Source organism: Simochromis diagramma, unplaced genomic scaffold, assembly GCF_900408965.1.
Source record: "Simochromis diagramma unplaced genomic scaffold, fSimDia1.1 OVJJ01000321.1, whole genome shotgun sequence".
NCBI lineage: Eukaryota > Metazoa > Chordata > Actinopteri > Cichliformes > Cichlidae > Simochromis > Simochromis diagramma.
This window is the reverse complement of record NW_024386772.1, coordinates 2,410,068-2,428,545: the sequence shown is the minus strand read 5'-3', so window position 1 is coordinate 2,428,545 and position 18,478 is coordinate 2,410,068. Positions and strand designations below refer to the sequence as shown.

General features: G+C 39.6%; 1 protein-coding gene across 1 annotated transcript; it reads right to left on the bottom strand.

Moving 5' to 3' along the window:
* Positions 1-99: 99 nt before the first annotated feature.
* mmd (monocyte to macrophage differentiation-associated) lies at positions 100-7,083 on the bottom strand. The gene is made up of 7 exons (XM_040042367.1): positions 6,620-7,083; positions 5,533-5,614; positions 5,270-5,430; positions 4,070-4,144; positions 3,873-3,974; positions 3,454-3,523; positions 100-2,927 (listed from the first exon to the last, which is right to left on the bottom strand). The coding sequence occupies exons 1-7, from the start codon at positions 6,784-6,786 to the stop codon at positions 2,724-2,726; spliced, it is 861 nt and encodes a 286-aa protein (XP_039898301.1). The 5' UTR covers positions 6,787-7,083; the 3' UTR covers positions 100-2,723.
* Positions 7,084-18,478: the final 11,395 nt, after the last annotated feature.

The following is an 18,478-nucleotide window of genomic DNA, read 5'->3' as shown; positions in this document are numbered from 1 at the left end:
TTGTGCCTGACATGAAAAGCATCACACAGGGACATGATTGTTGACCAATCACATTTGAGCTGGTTGCGAACAGTGTGACAGTGAATTTGCTTTTTTTCCCTTTGTGTCAGCATCCTTATTTTAAAAAACTGACACACAAAACAGGAAGCCTTAGCCTGGATGTCCATGATGACCCAGTAACTACCCTGAAAATCCAGTAAAACTGAGAAACTAACTAATTAACTCAATCGGTTAAATATTTAAAATAAAACTAGAAAAATAATACTTTTGATGGATGAGTAGTTTTTAAAGTAAGTTGAACTGCACATCAATCTTCTCTTCAAAAACACTCAATATGTGCTGTGTGAGCTTATACATCCTTCATTTACTTAATCTGAAGAATCAGTTTTTCCTTAATGTGTTCAGGAGTTTCCACTATGGGGTGCCGGTTTAACTCTCCTGTCGTTTCTTCACTTATCTAATAAAACTGAAAAAGGCCAAAAAGAGAGCCTCCACTCTGAGCACTTCCTGAACGACCAGCCTTCTTGTCCCATAATCGCAGACACTCGTCGGCGGAGGCTCAACTCATCCTCTTCGAGCCACGATCTGATTCCTTGGGTCGACGGCTGCAGCTCGTGGCTGCAGGCGAGGGTGGGAATGTAAATCACCCAGTAGATGGACCAGTGGGATCACAGGATGGTAACCTCAGAGATATTTCCTGCTTTGTGTGAAGAGAAATGATGCTTTGTGTCTAAAAAACACAATTATCCTATCGTTATTGAAAGAAACACAAAGTAATGTAAATATCACACCGAATACTGAATCCTGTTTGGATTCGTGCTTCAGGGCCTTGAATCACTTTTTAAAATTATGATCATAAAAGTTTAAATTAATAAGTGTAAAAGTGTATAAATCAGGCTTGACACTCACTACCAAAAATATATTTGTAGCACAAAGAAGTAAAAGTTGTGACATTAGCACTGAATATAATATAACGGATAATTATGCAGACCCTGAGGCTTTCTTGTTAAAGCAGAATTACATATTTATCTGTTGTAGAGGGATATTAAAAAAACCCAGCAGCAGCCTAAATGAAGAGCCTGAGATGTGCTCGTCTAAATCCTCTTAGAAACTCAATAAAGGCAGATTCTAGTTTCTTTTGTATGGAGCGTCTAATGAGAGCTGGATTAGACACAGACAGTCAGTGCAAAGTGAATTTAGGAGAAAACCTGAAAGAGATGCAGACGTAGGGTTTCCTCGTTTTTTTATTCTCACATCAGAAAGGTGGAGAAGCTTTCATGGTTATGCAGCACCGTTAACAGCCAACAGAAGATATGAGAAGAGTTTTGTTTCCCCTGCAAAGGCCAGGAGCACGTCATTAACAGAGCAAAGAAGAGAATATACAAACATTACAAAACAGTGGTTAAGGAAATCATTTGGAGAAAAAAAAAAAAATCATTCAGATCCAGACATCACTAAGAGGAAAGCAACAGGATTATAACTGTACAAATCAGGAGCCGTGAAGCTAATTTACAAAACCAGCAGCATGAGACAAAGACAGGAACACGAGGATTTCCCCACTGACCAGACCCTTCCAAAGACTGCAGACGGGGAACGCTGCTCAAACCTGAGCAGTCAGTGGAAACAAATGTAATACTGGACCACAGTACAAAGGTCGTGTATACAAACACTGTTCACATTACAGAGAAAGTGGAAAAAAAAAAATCATTCTGTCTCCTTTATCCACCTCACCTGATTTCTCTCTCATGGTTTGGCTCATTACCAAAAATCTAACTGAAATAGCATGAATCGCTTTCATTACGCCTGCCCACCAGCAGGGGGCGCCAACTACTTAGAAAAGAAACAGTGGTTCTCTGAAAACTGCATCTGGTCACAGAAACAAAGCGCTGTGCATTAGACCAAAAAAGTGCAAATGTGAATCAGATGGATTTAAAACATCACTGTAACTTTACAGAAAGCAAAAAAAAACAAAAACAACTCCATGTGTTCACAAAACGTTACCAGCAGAATACACTGAAGCACTGAGCGGCTCTACACACTGTACATGTGTAACTACTGAGAAGAGTTTTCAATGTCGGCTTGTTTGGCATTGAACGTGTGGTTAGATCACTACTTTGCTTCTTGTTTGATCAAGTTTAAATCAGTTTTCCATTTGAAGAAATGCTTCAGTTTAGACAACATTACAGACCTTTGGCTTCTGTTAAATAAAAGTTAAATTCAGCTCCTACATTAACACTAACGTCTGATATAACATCATATAAGAGCTACTGATCAGAGCGGATATTTAGCACCTCATTCGATAGACTCCCTCATGTTCAAAACACTGAAACTGATCAATCTCCGAGTTTTGACACTCAAATAACCCCCAAAGTGGAATGTGACTGACTTCAAGTGATACAAAAGACGGCTATCAAATTTCTCAAATACTCTTTCAAATATTTATGAATGTGCCAAGGTCAACAGCAAGTGTAAAAGTTCAAAATTCCCTTCCTGACTGTCAAAGGATTTGTTTTATTTTTACAAAACGGCTATAAAGTAGCTTTTCTTCATTGGCTTAAAAATCTGTTTTCCTTGTTAGAAAACAGTAAACAATTCACGGTCATTGTTTTCGTAAACCTTACGGCTGTCGTTGCAGCTTCAGCGGGCAGTCGAGGGAGTCGCCCCGCGCTCGGCTCGAGAGCACGAGGGCGACGGGACGGGAAGCGCCCTGTCCGGGGTCGCGGTCACGAGTCGAGGAGGGTGTCTGAGCTGGGAGCGTTGTAGAGGTACTTCCAGATGGCGTAGTAGTGCACTGCCGCCGCCAGCGCCACGAACATGTGCCAGATGGCGTGGGCGAATGGGATGACGCCATCGCTCTTGAAGAAGAAGACACCGAGGCAGTAGATGAGTCCTCCACAGGCCAGCTCCTGAAGACCGTCTGTGTTGCTCTGCAAAAACACACAAAAATGGATACATGTAACATATTCATAAAACATTACTGTTTAAAACACATTCCTGACTGTGCACTGATTGGTTGAATCGTTACAACCTGTCCAGTATCAGAAAGTGCACACAAACCACCAAAGCACCGCAAAATCCTGCAAAATATTAACAATAAAACATGCAGCATGCACAGAAAAGGATTACTGAGATGTGTGGCTGCTATTTCCACAGAGACCAGTAAAAGCAGAGATTAAAACAAAGACGAGGCGCCACAGCGGGATTCAAAAATTATTTTTGCAGCTCTGAATGGTTTTATATGAATCATTAAATCAAAAAGAAAACTTTAAATGCATCGTTTGTTTTCTGTGAACTCTTGTCAAACACTCTAAAGAGGAAGTAAGACACACTGCTAACAGCTCCACCCTGCAGCTGCCGCATGTTCGGTTTATCGGCTGAGATGAAGAAGTGATCTGAGGGTTTAAGACTTAAGCTGAATGTGATTGTGCTTGTATCAATAAAAATATATATTACCATTGATGTCACCACAGATGCGGGAAAAAATCCCATCGTCAAATAGAAGGCCAGCTCAACAAGTTTATACCTGTGGAGACAAAAAAGGGGGGGAAAGTGTGTGTTTACGAGGTCTGCGCCATGCAAAGGAAATGTGAAACACAAGCAAGGCGGGGAGATGATCAGATCTGACACGGGCGGCGTTTGGAGGATGTGACAAAGTGAAATCATGAGGAAAACGGATTTTCGGGCATGAGTGTAGAGTTTTGAGACGTGTTTTGTATCCAGGGAAGAGTTTCGAAGCACTGTGGTTACTTCAGACTAACACAGAAAGACATTTCTAGCTATTGTGATTTTTCTTTCTTGGCTTTCTCAATAAAATGTAAAAAAAGAATGAAGAGTGAAAAATACTTGGCGAGCTCACTGTGACATAAACTCACTTTTCATGGTAGTTGAAGACATAAATGGTTCCAGCAGCAGCCATGAGCCACACAAACCAGCGCATGTGTGCTGCGAGGGGGCCCAGTTCACGCAGGTTCAACCTGAATAAAGATGAAAATCCAAATTAGGTCAAGTTAGATCTCCGTGTATGACTCAGGTCCAGGGGAGTATATCATGCTCTCTGTCTGACACTCACCAAGGTGTGTAGGAGGCAGCAATGAAGAAATAGATGACCACTCTGTCACACATGTGAAAGCAATGCTCCACTGACCTGAAACAGACGACACGCAGGTTTATGCCTTTTTCCTCAACAACCATCATTTTCATGCCCACATAGGCAGAAACATTTCCGGCTAACAGGACGTGAGATTGTGTTTCCATACCAGCAGTGAGTAATTTGCAAGTGTATGGAAATGATTGTCTGAGCAGGACAAACAAAGAACCACAAAAAAAAAAATAACAATGAGGTTGCAGGTCATTTGTCTGCAGCGTGACGCAAATGCAAACAAAGTGAATTTGCTAACACGCTAAAGGTAAACAAAAGAAGATGGGACGTACGAGTCACCATAACAGGTCAACATTTCACAGTATCAAAGTATGAAAAGCGCCACACCCACTCACATGATTTAAAAAAAAAGCAAAAGAAATAATGAAACGGAAAGAGCCTGGCATGAAGTGTGAAACCTCGTGAAGAACACAAACACGCTAACGAAAGAAAAGCATTACTCGATACACAGTAATGTTGTAATTCGCAGCGGCGTCTGAATATGTAGCATTATGTCCTGTGCAGTGAAAACTCAAAGCAAAAATGATAGAATGACAGAACAATGGCCGATGGACGAGAAGAAAGATGGCAGCGTATATCTACCTAAAAGCAACAAAGTATTTGTGAAAGTAAAGCAACAAAGAATGTTGATTTTATTCATTTAGCTCACACCAAATATCATCATCATATTTTAATTATTTAATAACAAGAAAACAAAGGACTGTCCAAACGTGTCTTTTCCAAAAAAGCTCACGATATCCGGAGACTGATCGTATGTATGAAAGCTTTTATTAGAACGGTCACTCAAGGTAATACTTGAAATTCCATGAGATGACCTCAAGCACAGATTAGAAGTGGGCCACAAGGGTCCGTCTGCTTTGCATCACTTAAAATAGCACCAGATTTTTTTTTATTTTTTTTTTTTAAATGGATGCACGAAGCAGATGATGAGGACAGGAAGTCAAGAGAAATGGCACAGAGAATGTGGGCAATTTCCAAAAATAAAAGAGCCTGTGCAGACTAAACGCTCCACTTTGGAAACACTGGAACAAAACTAACACAAAAACACACCCACAAGTATTTCTGGCATGAATCTTCTGCCTGAGTGCTTATTAATGCTTCAGTCCTCACCTCATGTGACTCTTCTTCCAGGTGATGATATGAAACACGGTGGAGACGAGGAAGAGGGCACACAGGCCCATGCCGTACACCCAGGCCGTGATCCTCTCCCAGCGGTTGTCCGACAGACAGTGCAGCAGCGTCATCCCCACGAAGGCCGGCACGATGAGGAGCTGCAAGGATGAGGGAGAAATCACAGAATAAATAAATTATTAAGACAGTTAAAGAGCAACTGTGAAATTACACGGAGGCCTAAACAGTTTGGAGCCACTCACTGCATGGGTGTAAAAGTTTGCAGCATGCTCATAGCAGGTAGGCTGGTAGCGGCAGTTTGCAGAGGCCCGTCTGTTCATGAACCTGAAACGCACACAAAAACAAACAGAACAAAACATTAAAAGACTCCACGGCACCTCACCAACAAACCCACCCTTCAGTATCTGCGCTTTAAGAGAGGAATTTAATTACATCAGAGGGACAGCTCAGGTGGAGACAAAGTTTGAGCTGTGGATGTCCCTAAAAACAAAAGCATCCAAAAGAAGAACTTTATCTAGACAATATGTGTACACTGATTTTTTGAATATTTATGTACATTTATTTATTCATTCTAACATCACATATTACACAACCCGTGCAAAACAATTAACATAGGTTACATGTTGTATATGTGCTTATACATGTGCCTGGCCTTTATCCTTATCATTAGAGCTATCCTACCTTTCAAGTACAAAAAAAGAAATACCAGCAGACAGATGAACAACAATATTCTCACATTTAATGCTTTGAAATATATTTTTCTTAACACTGAAAATGCAAATACTGCTCAAATCACACTTATTCTCCTGCACTGAAAAAAGTCTGTACACAGTTTCAAGTAAATTATGATTTTGTTTTAAACTTTATTTAAAAAATAAACCAAATCATTATAAACAGTGGCTCAGTGTGATCATATTAAATAGTCTAGAATTGACAACAACATCTGCCATTAGCTTATTTTACTGTCTCCGAACCAAAAGATTAAGATATTTAATTAAGATTAAGTGTAAGATGTAAGTCGAGGCCAGAAAATGAAGCACTATTTTAAAACCAATGTTCGAAAAATAATTTATTAGCACTCGTAGACTGAATTATTAATTTTAAATCACAGTTTAGCGCCAGTTTGTTAAAATTTAAACGTTTCGATATTTAAAGTGAAAGCTCCTTTCGTTTGTCTAACACAGCTCTTTGCTAACGGCCAGTAGGAAGAGGAACCTAAACACTGAGTGCTTTATAAAAGTATGTAGCGTTGAAACCTCCCTGTTTTTTCTCCAATCTCATCCAGGCACAACCAAAACAGCATTTTTCGTTTTTCAGATTTCCGCTTACCTCTGAAAGCTGTTCACACGCTTCATTCCGGTGTCTTTTTTAACCGCGGGAAGCAACGAAAAATGGACCACAGCCAGCAAAGTAAAGAGCAAAAGCCCAGCTTTAAAGAGGGAGGGATAAAACAATAAACTGTCCTGACAAGCCAAAGGAAACGAAAGGCCTAGCATTAGCTAGTCGGCTAACGTTCTGCTGTTCATAAGCTAACTTGCACTACGGCTACAAGGCACCGGCAAAATTAATACCCCTGCTGCAAAGGCACCATTTTAGTCTTTTTCGTAATACCATTCTGCAGCAAATACTGACTCACTGCCTCTTCTTTACGCAATAAAGATCCATAAGCACCCCCTGGCAGCCAAGACAAACTAAAAACACCCCCGCAAATAAGCAACCCCGCCGGCCAAAGACGAGCTGCTCCCCGCTGATCCACTCTACAAAAAATATGATTTCTTTTTGAGCAGCACAGAGTCACAGCAGTGGTGAGATGCTGAGTGGCACGGCATGAGCCAATGAAGAGCAACGACCTCGGAAAACGACCAATCAGACCTCAGCTGGGCGGGATCCTGTAGAGGGAGGTGTCGTTTTTGGTTGACAGTTAAAATAGTGACAATGGCACAGTTTATGGCAATGATAGTTGAAAGGATAGTAATAAAGCACAATTAGTCTTTCCACCTTCTAAGATGCATAAGGCTCAATTGAAAGTTAATTAATGATTTACCAGCACTTTTACAGCTTTACAACAAGTCATTAATATGCCGGTTTTTTAATAGTTTGCAAAGATTTCCGGCTGCTGTCCATCATCATTAAACTTCAGTTTATTAGGAAATGTTTGACCTTTGACGTTAAACTCTGAAAATATGGGAACAATGGTTTCCTAACCATTGTTTGATTTGTTTAATTTTTAACTGACCTCCTGCAAATTAAAATAAGAGTGATTTCTAACTTTCCTAAAATATGCCAGGCTGTGCACACTCAGTAGTCTGCTGCTGTTCTAGTAAGCAAAACAAGCTCTGTGGGAAAATCTTCTAAGATGGGGATGTGGTACATATCACTGTTGTTGTCCCTACAGTATGCAGTCACCATGAAATCTTAGCATGTAATGCTTTAATTCAAGTTTCAGCTTCTTTTTGCAGATATTAATCATATGACAGATTTTGCAGTAGGCTTAAAACATGGAAAATGGGCCGCTTTATCTTAAAAGTTTCTCATGGTGCAGCACAAGTTTATGCAGCAGCAGACTGACTCACACAAGCAGAGAGTGAACTACACACAGTATCACACTGTGACAGCCTTGTTACATAATAGCACCACAACTTGACCAGTGCCCCTTAGCTATAAGAGAGCTGTGAGAGTGTTTATGTAAGACTGAAGTGAAATCCTTCGGATTAATGAAGTTCAGTTTTAGCCTCAGAGCATTCGTACCATCTTCTCTGTCTACGAATGTTTTATAGCTCAAAGAATTTGAATATTTTTAGTAAACACCACAAAAATCTGGTTATATTGCACATCGGAAATTGTACACCCCTCTTGGGTGTAGCCTGTCACTGTAAATAAAAATCAGCACACAGCAGTTACTGCACCAGCGAGGGCAGAGAATAGGATTGATCCAGACAAAGACAAACGGCTCATTGTGCTTGGTTGAGTTTTAAAAAGGACGTTGGCACAGACAATGGGAGAGTGCCAGAGGCCATGTGTCAAAGGACAATGTCTTCTTCTGTTCGGTTTCTCTCTTAGTTGACACTGGCCTGAGAGCTGCAGGTGGCAGCCTGTCACAGCAGCCCAGGGTAGCTTCCTGTCCCTAAACAGTCCAGGCCTGTCTGTGTCTCACTTGCACTGATCACCTTCTCAGCTGGATGGAGTTTCCCTGCTGTGTAACCTGCACTCTTGAATCGCAGGAGCAGCTGTATCAATTTGCACCTACTCCTGTCACCATGAGGGCAGTGACTGGATTTAAAGCTGCAACCTCATCTTACTGCTTCCAATACTATTGTCACGGAAAACAACACCCAGTGCTTCACCAAAGCCCTACAGTTCAGGAAAATGAAGCAGATTTGTATTTTCCTCCTATCTCGACTAAAACAAACCAATAATTAACTAATTAATTTGAGGTGTTGTGTTCATTTAGAGTTAGAAACTATCATTATCAGTCTCTTGAGTCACATTTCCAGCCTTCTGTTTACTCTCCTTTAGCTCTGTTTTGGCCACATTCTTCCTCAGCTGCTACACGATCAAGTACAATCATCAGGTGCTCTGTAAATAAGTGACTGTTGCGTTTGAAAAAAAAAAAAGACTATTAACTTGAAGAGTAAAAGTATGGACTAGAAAGCTAAACAATGGCCTGAAACTCACTCACAAAAGCCCAGAAGAACTGCAGAGTCCAGCACTAGTTATTTGTTATCTTTTATCATATATCAGACTTTATCTTTTTTAATTGGTTTGATCGACCTCTTCTCAAACTGAATTTGAGAGTTATTCAATGATTTAATCAGAATTAAGATGAAAAGTTTTATAGGGATCAAAGCAAAGGAACCAAATGGTCATTTTACTTTGCATTTTATTGTCTCGTGGAAATACTTCGCCTCCGGTGCAGCTCGACCAACAACAGCCCAGTCAGAGAATTCAGATGAAGCAGCTTATGTTTCACTGAGTCACGAAGCTCACGCTGGAGACCTAAAAGCCTTTATACAAACTTCTCCATGTATGTGAAATTATTCCAAAGGACCTGCAATTAGATTGTGATGCGTTACTTCTGTCCTGTTAGCACTGACACACCTGTTAGAGCAGGATTTACCCAGCCGTCAGAATGATTATGATAAAGAGCGATTACATTATTACACTAACAAACTACAGCTGCAGCGCTGCTCTGACAGACTCTTTGCATTTTATTTTGCTACTGCTGAGTGTAATATTTCATTCCTGCAATCATTTATTGTTTGATTATTTTATGAACTAATTGCGTTAATCCAGAAATATCAAAAGGAGACTGAGAAATGTTTATATAATTATGGAAATTCCTAAATGTACTACTTTATTTTGAAAAGGAATTGCAACAGCAATTTAGAGTAAGCTGAGCCGATTCTGTGTTATTTAACTTACATTTGAGTGTCTTTGGTCATCTTTAATCTGTTTTTTTATCTTTTTTTTAATCACAGTCCATATTTCTGATTGAATGTAGGACGCTCTATGATAGCCACAAACTGGGGGCTTCGTATCTAAAACGTTTACTACTTTATAGTACTACTATATAAGTATATAGACTGACAGAACATTGTTAAAGTTCTCACTGATTAGGTTTTGGAAATACAAGTCCAACCTGTCTTTGCAGATGACGTAAATGCTTCCAAAGTGTAAACATGGGGATTTTTACAGTAAAATGTGACGCGATCTTCAGCATTTCCTGCTTTGCCGATCATTTCTAGTCCCCACACACCTGTTCCTTGTTTTCTCACCAAGCCACGGCACATCCCGACCCTGTGATGCTAGAATCTGAGTATTTTCATCTGATACAGAGGCCAGCTTTCTGTTTTACTTCAGGCTTGTGTGTAACCACAGCTAAAACAAATCAAATCTTTGTAATCTCTCTGCAACTGTATGAATAGCTACAGTTAGAAATGCACACTATCTAATCTTCCTGATAGCCCGGGGTCAGGGTTCAAGTATGCTTATGGTGCACCTGGAGAACTTTCAGTTTCCTTAAAAACATTTACTGCAGACAACACGAGGTGGAAAACACGACTCAGTCCTCCACATGTAAATACTAATGCAGGATTAGCAGAAAAGCAAAGAGAAAGCACGGCTCTCGGCTCTTAGTAGATTTGTCTTGTAGGGGAAACGTATAGATAAGTGCCCTTGGAATAAAAGAGGCTTTATGTGTACATGTGACAGGGGGTTAAACAGCTTTGTAATTGGTTTACTGTTTCAGGGTAGAATGCAAAGTCCATGGGTAATATCCAGTGGGTGATGAGGGGGAGGGGAGGTGTTAAGGAAATTAGTATTTAAGACATCATTTGGTTGTTGCATATTAGCTAAATGAACCGACTGTGTTTGAGAATAGAATAGAATAGAATAGAATAGAATATCCCTTTCATGTACACGTACGTTGCCGTAATGAAATAAATGTACTGAATGTATTTAAAGTGTCATCACAAACCCCAAACATAACTTTACTAAAAATGAAGGCAAATAGTTGCTTTATTGTATTTAAAATTAATGACGGTTTTCTTGCACTTTTTGATTGCAAATTGTTTCCTTTTGCTTTCTCAAAGAAACGACCATCAGTGTCGCACTACTGACAGTATGTTTTTGCTTTGCCTCATTATGTTGCAAACCTTTAATAGAAACATTAAAGTTTGCCAGTTTGTCTAAATAACTATTTAAACTTAAAAATGTTTAATTTGGCTTTGGCATGATGCACAATATAAAAGCACAATGGATCAGCACCTTTAAATCCCAGTGATTTTACAAAGCTTCTCATTCATCCAATCACCTGCGCTGCATGCTGGCGTGGCAGAGCCTGAACCTCTGAGCCTGTTAACGATGGACAACTGGTCTGACGGGCAGAGCCACAGTCACCGCAGCACGAAAATGCAAAACTAAACAGAGTATTTAGGTCGGGAGCTCTCCCGCTGCAGCGTTTTCCGTACCCACCTTAATTAATCTCGCATCTATCAAGCTGAGCCTGCCGCTCTGTGTAATGGAAAGCGCAAAGGCAGGATTACTGCATCAAAACGTGGCTGCCGTTCTGTCCTCTTTTTACACACCTCAGTGTCAAAGGCCAACATCTATCATACCACAACCAATACTAAGAATGAGAACTGACTGTACTGTAACTGTGTCAGCTGGGAAACACATCCTCATTAGACAGAAATAATTTGGCCTCATTTAAAAAAAAAATCAACTCCATCGATACACAAGAAGTTTTAATACTACATGTACAGTTTTATTAAAGTCTCATGTCTATTAGATTCTGGAAAGTATTGATCACGATGTCACATTTTTCATTTTGGAGGAGAAACTATTGTGAGAGTAGCTGAAATCTGCAAAAATACAAGAATTAGAGTGATTGAAACATTGACTCAAATATTACAGTGTGATTTTGATGTGTGCATGATATAATTAAAGTCTGCTGTTAGTACATTTAACCACCAAACTAAATGCAGTGACCTATCTTAAATGAAATTAGTGCTTAGTGCACATATTCACATTTTGTCCATATTTTATTTAATAATCTGTAGTTTATTATTCTGAACAGTTCAAAGCACTGTTAATATGTTATAGATTTATTTAGGAGTGCTGTGATTGGTGTTCGGTTTTGATGTTTTTTGGCTTTGACTTGTCGATGTTGTGAGATTAAGCCATCGATGACCACAGTAACACCTTTACTCTCATGTACTGTAGCACATGTACAGTACATGAGATTATCCTCATACATGTTATACACATCTCTGTACAATTTTTCTATACATATTTCAGTACATTGTTACCTGTATATACAAACTGCAGTTGCTTATGTATGTAGGACCACTTTGTGTCTTCCTTTTATATTTTATATAACTTTCTCATCCGCGGGATAATAAAGGTCTATTCTATTCTATTCTATTCTATTCTATTCTATTCTATTCTACGCATTCGTACTATGTGAAACAAATATTAAAAGGTTGTAATTTTATAATAATTAAAAGGCTGTAAATTATAAACTAAAAGTGCAGTTTTAACAGTAGCAAAGATCTCTTAACGCCCTCTTTTGCCCATTGACCTTTGACCTTTGGTTATGAATTGGTTTCCTTTTTAATTGGGTAAAAAAAATTAGTGTGTTTAAATTGGTGTTAATTAAAACTCAGTTACTCTATCATGCTATATCAGGTTTATGTGCCTTATCTTTTATGCTAGTTGCACTATTTTAATTTGCACAATCAAAATTATTTATTGATTTAATTTTTGCACAAACCAGAGAGAATCTAACTGAGGCTATTTCTGGAGCCGTTGTATATTTGTCTTCTGTTTGACGAGCCTTTCCCTTTACAAAGAATCATCCTGACCTCTTTTATGAATGTGATCTGTTTGTGGTGCATTTCTTAGAAGATCCAGGATTACACTGAGAGCCATCCAGACTTTAGATCCAGATTCAGACACAGCTATTTCTGTTGAGGGCTGGCAGCACAGCACAGCCGTAATCACAATGTCCAGAATAATCAGCAAACAGGACGGCTAGCTTCGTTTTTGTCCAAGTTTAATGTTGTTTCCTTTTTGTTAAATCCCAGATGTGTTTTTATATTTGTTTCTGTAAAATGAAACTGAAGCTATCATTGATGAATAAACTGCGAAACACGTCGCTGTACCATGATTTCAGTGTTTTATAGCTATAATTACTGCGTATACTCCAAACTGTTTCTGAAAAGTTAACAACAATCATGTAAACTAAATACAAAATATTTTACATCTCCAAATGTGCAACAGGAAAGTTGCAAACTGCTGGAGAAAATGTTGTGAAGCAAATTCAGTTCAGTTCAGCAACATGTGTTTTTATATGTAAAGCACCAAGAGTCGCCTCTGGGTGCTTGAAGCAAAGACACATAATCGCAATTCTTCTGTCGTCTCTGAAAATCTGTTTGAAACAAAGACAAAATAGTCGAATAACATAATTTACCAAATGAAGAGAAAGACACCAGCGGACTCAAACGTGAAACAGAAAAAATATCTGTCTGCTCCGAAATATGAAGAAACACTGAAGCAAAATTAGAAATGGAGAAATAAACCGACGGGGTTACGAACAATCACAGAAAGAATACATGCAGATGAGTTAAAGCTGCGATTCAGCTTTTCGTACTGCTGCTATTTATTTTCACACATTTAAATAATGATAAAGGGAATGATAATAGGTCTTTAAAATTAATTAAAAAAAACAATGCAGTTCTTTTACATCTGTTAGGAGATTCTTAGATAATTAGTTCGTAATACTGTAATGCTGTGCAATATCCCATCTGCCCTCCCGTCATATTTCTTTTCAAGCTTTTCTTATTTAATCAGTAGTGTACATATGTTTATATTTATAGATACATATATATTTAGTCATCTTTTCTCTTTTACCACGTCTCTCTAATATTTTGCTCCTTACTATTTTTCTATTTTTTTATTATTTTATTATATTTTATTATATTTTCTTCTACTGTCCCATGCTGCTGAGTGACTGCTGCTCGTCAAACACATTTCATTGCAATGTTGACCCTGTGCTAACTTGCATATGACAAATAAAACTGAAAACTTTTCTTTTCTGCTTTTTAAATCTATTAAATGTATATTATATTATTAATTGTTAATTTGATTGTTTTCTTTTTGTTGGATCTTTTGTTCTTACATGCGGAGCTTTAAATACAAAGAACAGGAGGTGAAAGCTGCAGGGACATAAAAGTAAAGTGAATATCTTTTGATTTACTGATGTGTGAAAAAAAAACTACTAAAAGTACTAAAAGAAAACAGGCAGCATGGGAGCACTGGGCAGAGATGAAACAACGTCACACACACACAACATAACTAAAGCAACACATTTGAATGTTAATATTTACATTCCTATTTGACCCTTTGAAGGAAAAACATTACTGTACTGTTAAAAATGGTCAAATCAGTGACCTGCTGTTAAAATACCTTCTCTCTCAGGGTTGGCATTTGCGATATTTAATTATATTTGGTATTTTAAACTTATATCCGCCCTGTGACACTGAGTACGAGACAGAAACCATTACAGGTTGACAGGTTCTAGTGTCTCAGATGCTCAGATTACAGAGCCAGGAGCACCGGGGTCATTATTGTTAGCTGATTTCTTTTTAGGAAACGCTACAACTGATACAATAGAATCTCATTAAACTAAAGTAAAACATAATGTACCAGAAACATCTTTAGTTTTAGTCTCAGTGTCTGTGATCACATTGGTCAACACAACCATCAGGAGTCGGTCTGATTTCTGAAACGCAGACCTGACTGTGCGTTGGGTGTTTGTATTGTAACACCTGGTCTGACTTCCTGTCAGTTATCACTTATATTATAATTAAAACAACAACAAGCAGTTAGAATAATAAAAGGCACACGAGATTAACAAAACAAACGACCTGAAGTGAAAGTGTAAACAGTTTGACCACAACCGGAAGGAGCATAAAAGCAGATCATAGCCAAGTCCTGGAAAAGCTTTAGAGATGGAGACGTTAATAACACCCTCTCGTGCACTCTCACTCTGCAGCTTTATGTTAACTGTGCACTGTTTGCTCGACAAACACAGCTACTGTGAGTGCTCGCTTGTTTCTCACACCTTGATATGCTTTATCTGCACTTCGGTGATGTGGCAGACAAAAGGAAACACTTCAAGCTTAACCCCGGCTTTATGCTGCTTATTCTTATCGAAATGTTTAAGATAGAAAGCAAATTAACTTTTAACGTGGGGATCTAATAATGCTCGCTCAGGAACCTGATAAGAAACTTTCAACAACTACATCGATGCACGTCACATTTCCTCGAGTTATGTAAGAGGTGACAGTTAGTCCTGCCTTAAACAATTGTTCAGCACTGACCCCTGAACGGCAGCCAGTTCTGAATGCTCGGTTTCAATAAAGCCAAGATGACTGTTTTATATGGCAAAGAGGTGCAAAGTCCAAAGACACTGAAGAATATTTATTCTGCATAACAGCACGTTTTATATTTTTCTAACCTTAATCCAGAACCTTTCATCCCACCCTTCTCAGTCAGCGCAACAGACATGCCCCTCTTATTCTTCGTCTTTTATTGGTTGTGACATTTGCTTTCCAGAGGTGACTGCAGGCTTTGCCTTTAGATCCTTGAGATAAAGAGGGATTTCACGTGCATGCACACAGTACTTAAATACATCAACACATGTCACTCTCCCTTACCGTCCGAGTTTGGTCCTATGTAGGTCAAATCGTAGCATTGTCCCAGGAAAAAAGTCAAAACAAAAGAACAAAAATAACCCCAGAAAAATGTAAAAAGCAGTGTATGTGCAAAAATGAGTTGGGTATAAACCGAGGTAAGTTGCACTCAGACCATCGTGCTCTTCTTCTCCCTGAAGTCTGAGTTCGATGGCTCGTGGTAGGTGGTGATCATGTTGGCTGTGTCCCACCGTCCCACAGGTGCTGAGGAGCTCTGCATCACCACCAGTCTGATGGGAGACTGAGTGGGTTGTGGGTCCGGGGCGTACTCCTTGGTAGGATCTTTGCCCCGACAGTCATACATTATACAGGATATCAGGAAGACGAGGAGCAAGATAACGTAGCTGGCGATAAGGATGCAAAGGTTCAAAGTGACGGGGTCAATCTCCTGGTAGTTTTCCAGAAAGCCCATGATGCCTGCCTCATGCTGGGTGGCCCAGAAGGCCCTGAAACCAGCACCTCAGTGGATGGAGAGGCAGAAGGCGTCAACAGCCGCTACACACCGAGAACACTAAGCAAGCCTGGTGACAGCAGGGCTCTCTCTCTCTATCCTCTTCAATCCGCCCTCCCTCCTTGCCCTCCGTCCATCCTCTCTGCCTCGCTCCTGTCTTCTTCCTCCTCTCTGTGTCAGACGAGCGCTGTGGATGTGTGGCTTTGAGGTAAAAATACTTTAATCCTCATCTCTCCTCCAACCTGGAATTTCTGCCATCCCTAGCTCTCTTTAATAGCTTCAGTTGTAACACAGCAACAGATTCTGTGTTACATCATCATGGGAATATTTAATTACTGTGTGTGTGACGTATTTTAGCGTGTGTGTGTGGTGTAATCTTAATCTTGATTGTAACTGGGGATTGACGGAGGAAGCCATCTGGCTGAATAGAAGCCACTAAAAAGTCACTCAGAGCTCACACACCAAGCAGAAGACTCAGTCTCACAGAGGGTGCGACACACTTTCTTATTAAAATATCTTTTCAATGATTTTGATTTTGCAGAACGTTCAAATCCAGACGGATTACGGCACCCGTTGACCTCCGGGTGTCACAGAATCAGAGATTACCACGAAGGAAATCATCTCTGCTTGTGCACGGCACACGGAGGTGGGAAAAACAGGAAATAAAAACAGCAATAAATAATGTGGAACGTCTCAGGTCGTGTTTGCACCTGTTGCTGCAGTGCAGGAAATTTTGAGTGTGATGGACAGCAGGGGGCAGCAGTTATCAGCATTAGAAGAAGTAAAGCTGCAGGTCAACTTTGACCCAGACAACCTTTCTACAAAGAGAGCAGAAATCAAACAGCAACTCGTGTTGAGATAATGACATGAAAAATAAAGAAAGCTACAATTTTTAGTGCAAAACCTTCTGGTTTTTCCACACTGAAGACAGTCTTTGTGTGGTGTGAGATTACAAGCTGGGAACCAAGTTTTAATACAGAATAAGCTACACTAAAGGTCATCACAGATACATAGTGTGCTTCATGAGTAGTAGTCCCAGTCGTATCAGTATTAAACACACAGCACTCATAGCAAAATAAAACCAAAGTCATGAAATTATTGGTTTAAAACCTTTTACAATACTATCTGCAGTGCTTCCTAAAAACTGAAATACTGCAGATGACATTTGATTAATAGAAAATCAGAAAAGATGATCCCACAAGCGTGTTTTCAGACAACATAATCAATCAGGAGGATCCCTGATTGTGTCCTGATGGTGCAAGAAAACCGGAGACTCCAGCTACAAAACAAGAAGGAAGAGAAAAGAGTAGATGAAGGAGCTTTTATTTCTTTATTGTAATGTTTCCTGCCTTTACTTAGAGCTCTATGATTTCTTCTGTTATTTCCTTCCCTTTAACGTTGTACCTAAACGAGTCTTTGCTATGTTTTAAAACTTTGGAGTCTTCTTAATTTCCTGATTTATTTTACAGATTTTCCAACTTTAGGACCTTGGGCATGATTATATACCATATAGAAGATGGTTTTCTCAGCTCTTATGGGATCAGAAAATACTTACTCTCACATATGCGTCTTTTTTCCCTTAAAAACTCCCACTGTTACCGCCTATTTCTATTGTATCTACTAGAAAGTTATTTTAAGGACTGAAACTTTTCCCCTGAATTCAGAAAAAAACAACTTATCAGTTCAGAAAATTGAGAAATTATATCAGGACCTGCTACAATATATATTTTACTGACGTCTACAAGTTTAACAGTCTCATTGGATCTCGGGGGATTTTCACCCCACAAAGAGATTTCATAACATAAACAGTTCAGGATGAAATCAGGCACCGATCTGCTCCAGCTCTCCTGCAGACAATCAGTCGTGATGTTTCCTGCCTCGCGGTTTAAAAGTGAGTTTGAGCAGCAGATTGTACACATTAAATGTGCAGAGTACAAAGTGACCTCACTGCTCTCTTCACGTTCAGGCCTGTAATCCCTCTGTATGTCCCAGGAAACAGGCTTAACCCCTGAACCTGCCCGAGCACTCAGCTCCTCTTGAAGCTTGCTGGAGGGGCAACTCCACCGAGAAACAATCTCTAACCTTTGTAAAACTTTACACTGCCTTTTTGTGTTTGCAATTTTATATACAAATAAAAACCATCATTCCAAACTGTTCCTTTTGTTTTTTTAGAAACACGAGCACTTTTAAAGACTAAAAAAAGTTTAATCGAAACTCTTAAAACGGCAGCAAGTCAGAGGAAGAGTGATGTTTCTGTCCTGGGGATGTTTGTGTTGTCGTGCTCTCAGAGAACGATTAGCTCAGAGGATGTAATAGGTTTGTCTGTGTGTACAGCAGCCTCTCGGGTGGAGTTTCTCCTGCTCATATCTTGGGGATAGATCTTCCCCCAGCGTCGCCAGACTCTGGTGCCAGGGAGTCCGGCAGCGTCTGCGGGACCTGGAGGCAGACAGACAGCTGGGACACATGGGAAAGGATTGTGTT

What these genes read in the sequence shown, in the direction of transcription:
- mmd (XM_040042367.1), bottom strand. Translation starts at nt 6,786, where the DNA reads ATGCTAGGCCTTTCGTTTCCTTTGGCTTGTCAGGACAGTTTATTGTTT. An exon ending in CGTGTGAACAGCTTTCAGAG is followed by an intron (nt 5,615 to 6,619) that starts GTAAGCGGAAAT and finishes TGTGCGTTTCAG; the next exon opens with GTTCATGAACAGACGGGCCT. An exon ending in GTCTTCAACTACCATGAAAA is followed by an intron (nt 3,524 to 3,872) that starts GTGAGTTTATGT and finishes TTGTCTCCACAG; the next exon opens with GTATAAACTTGTTGAGCTGG.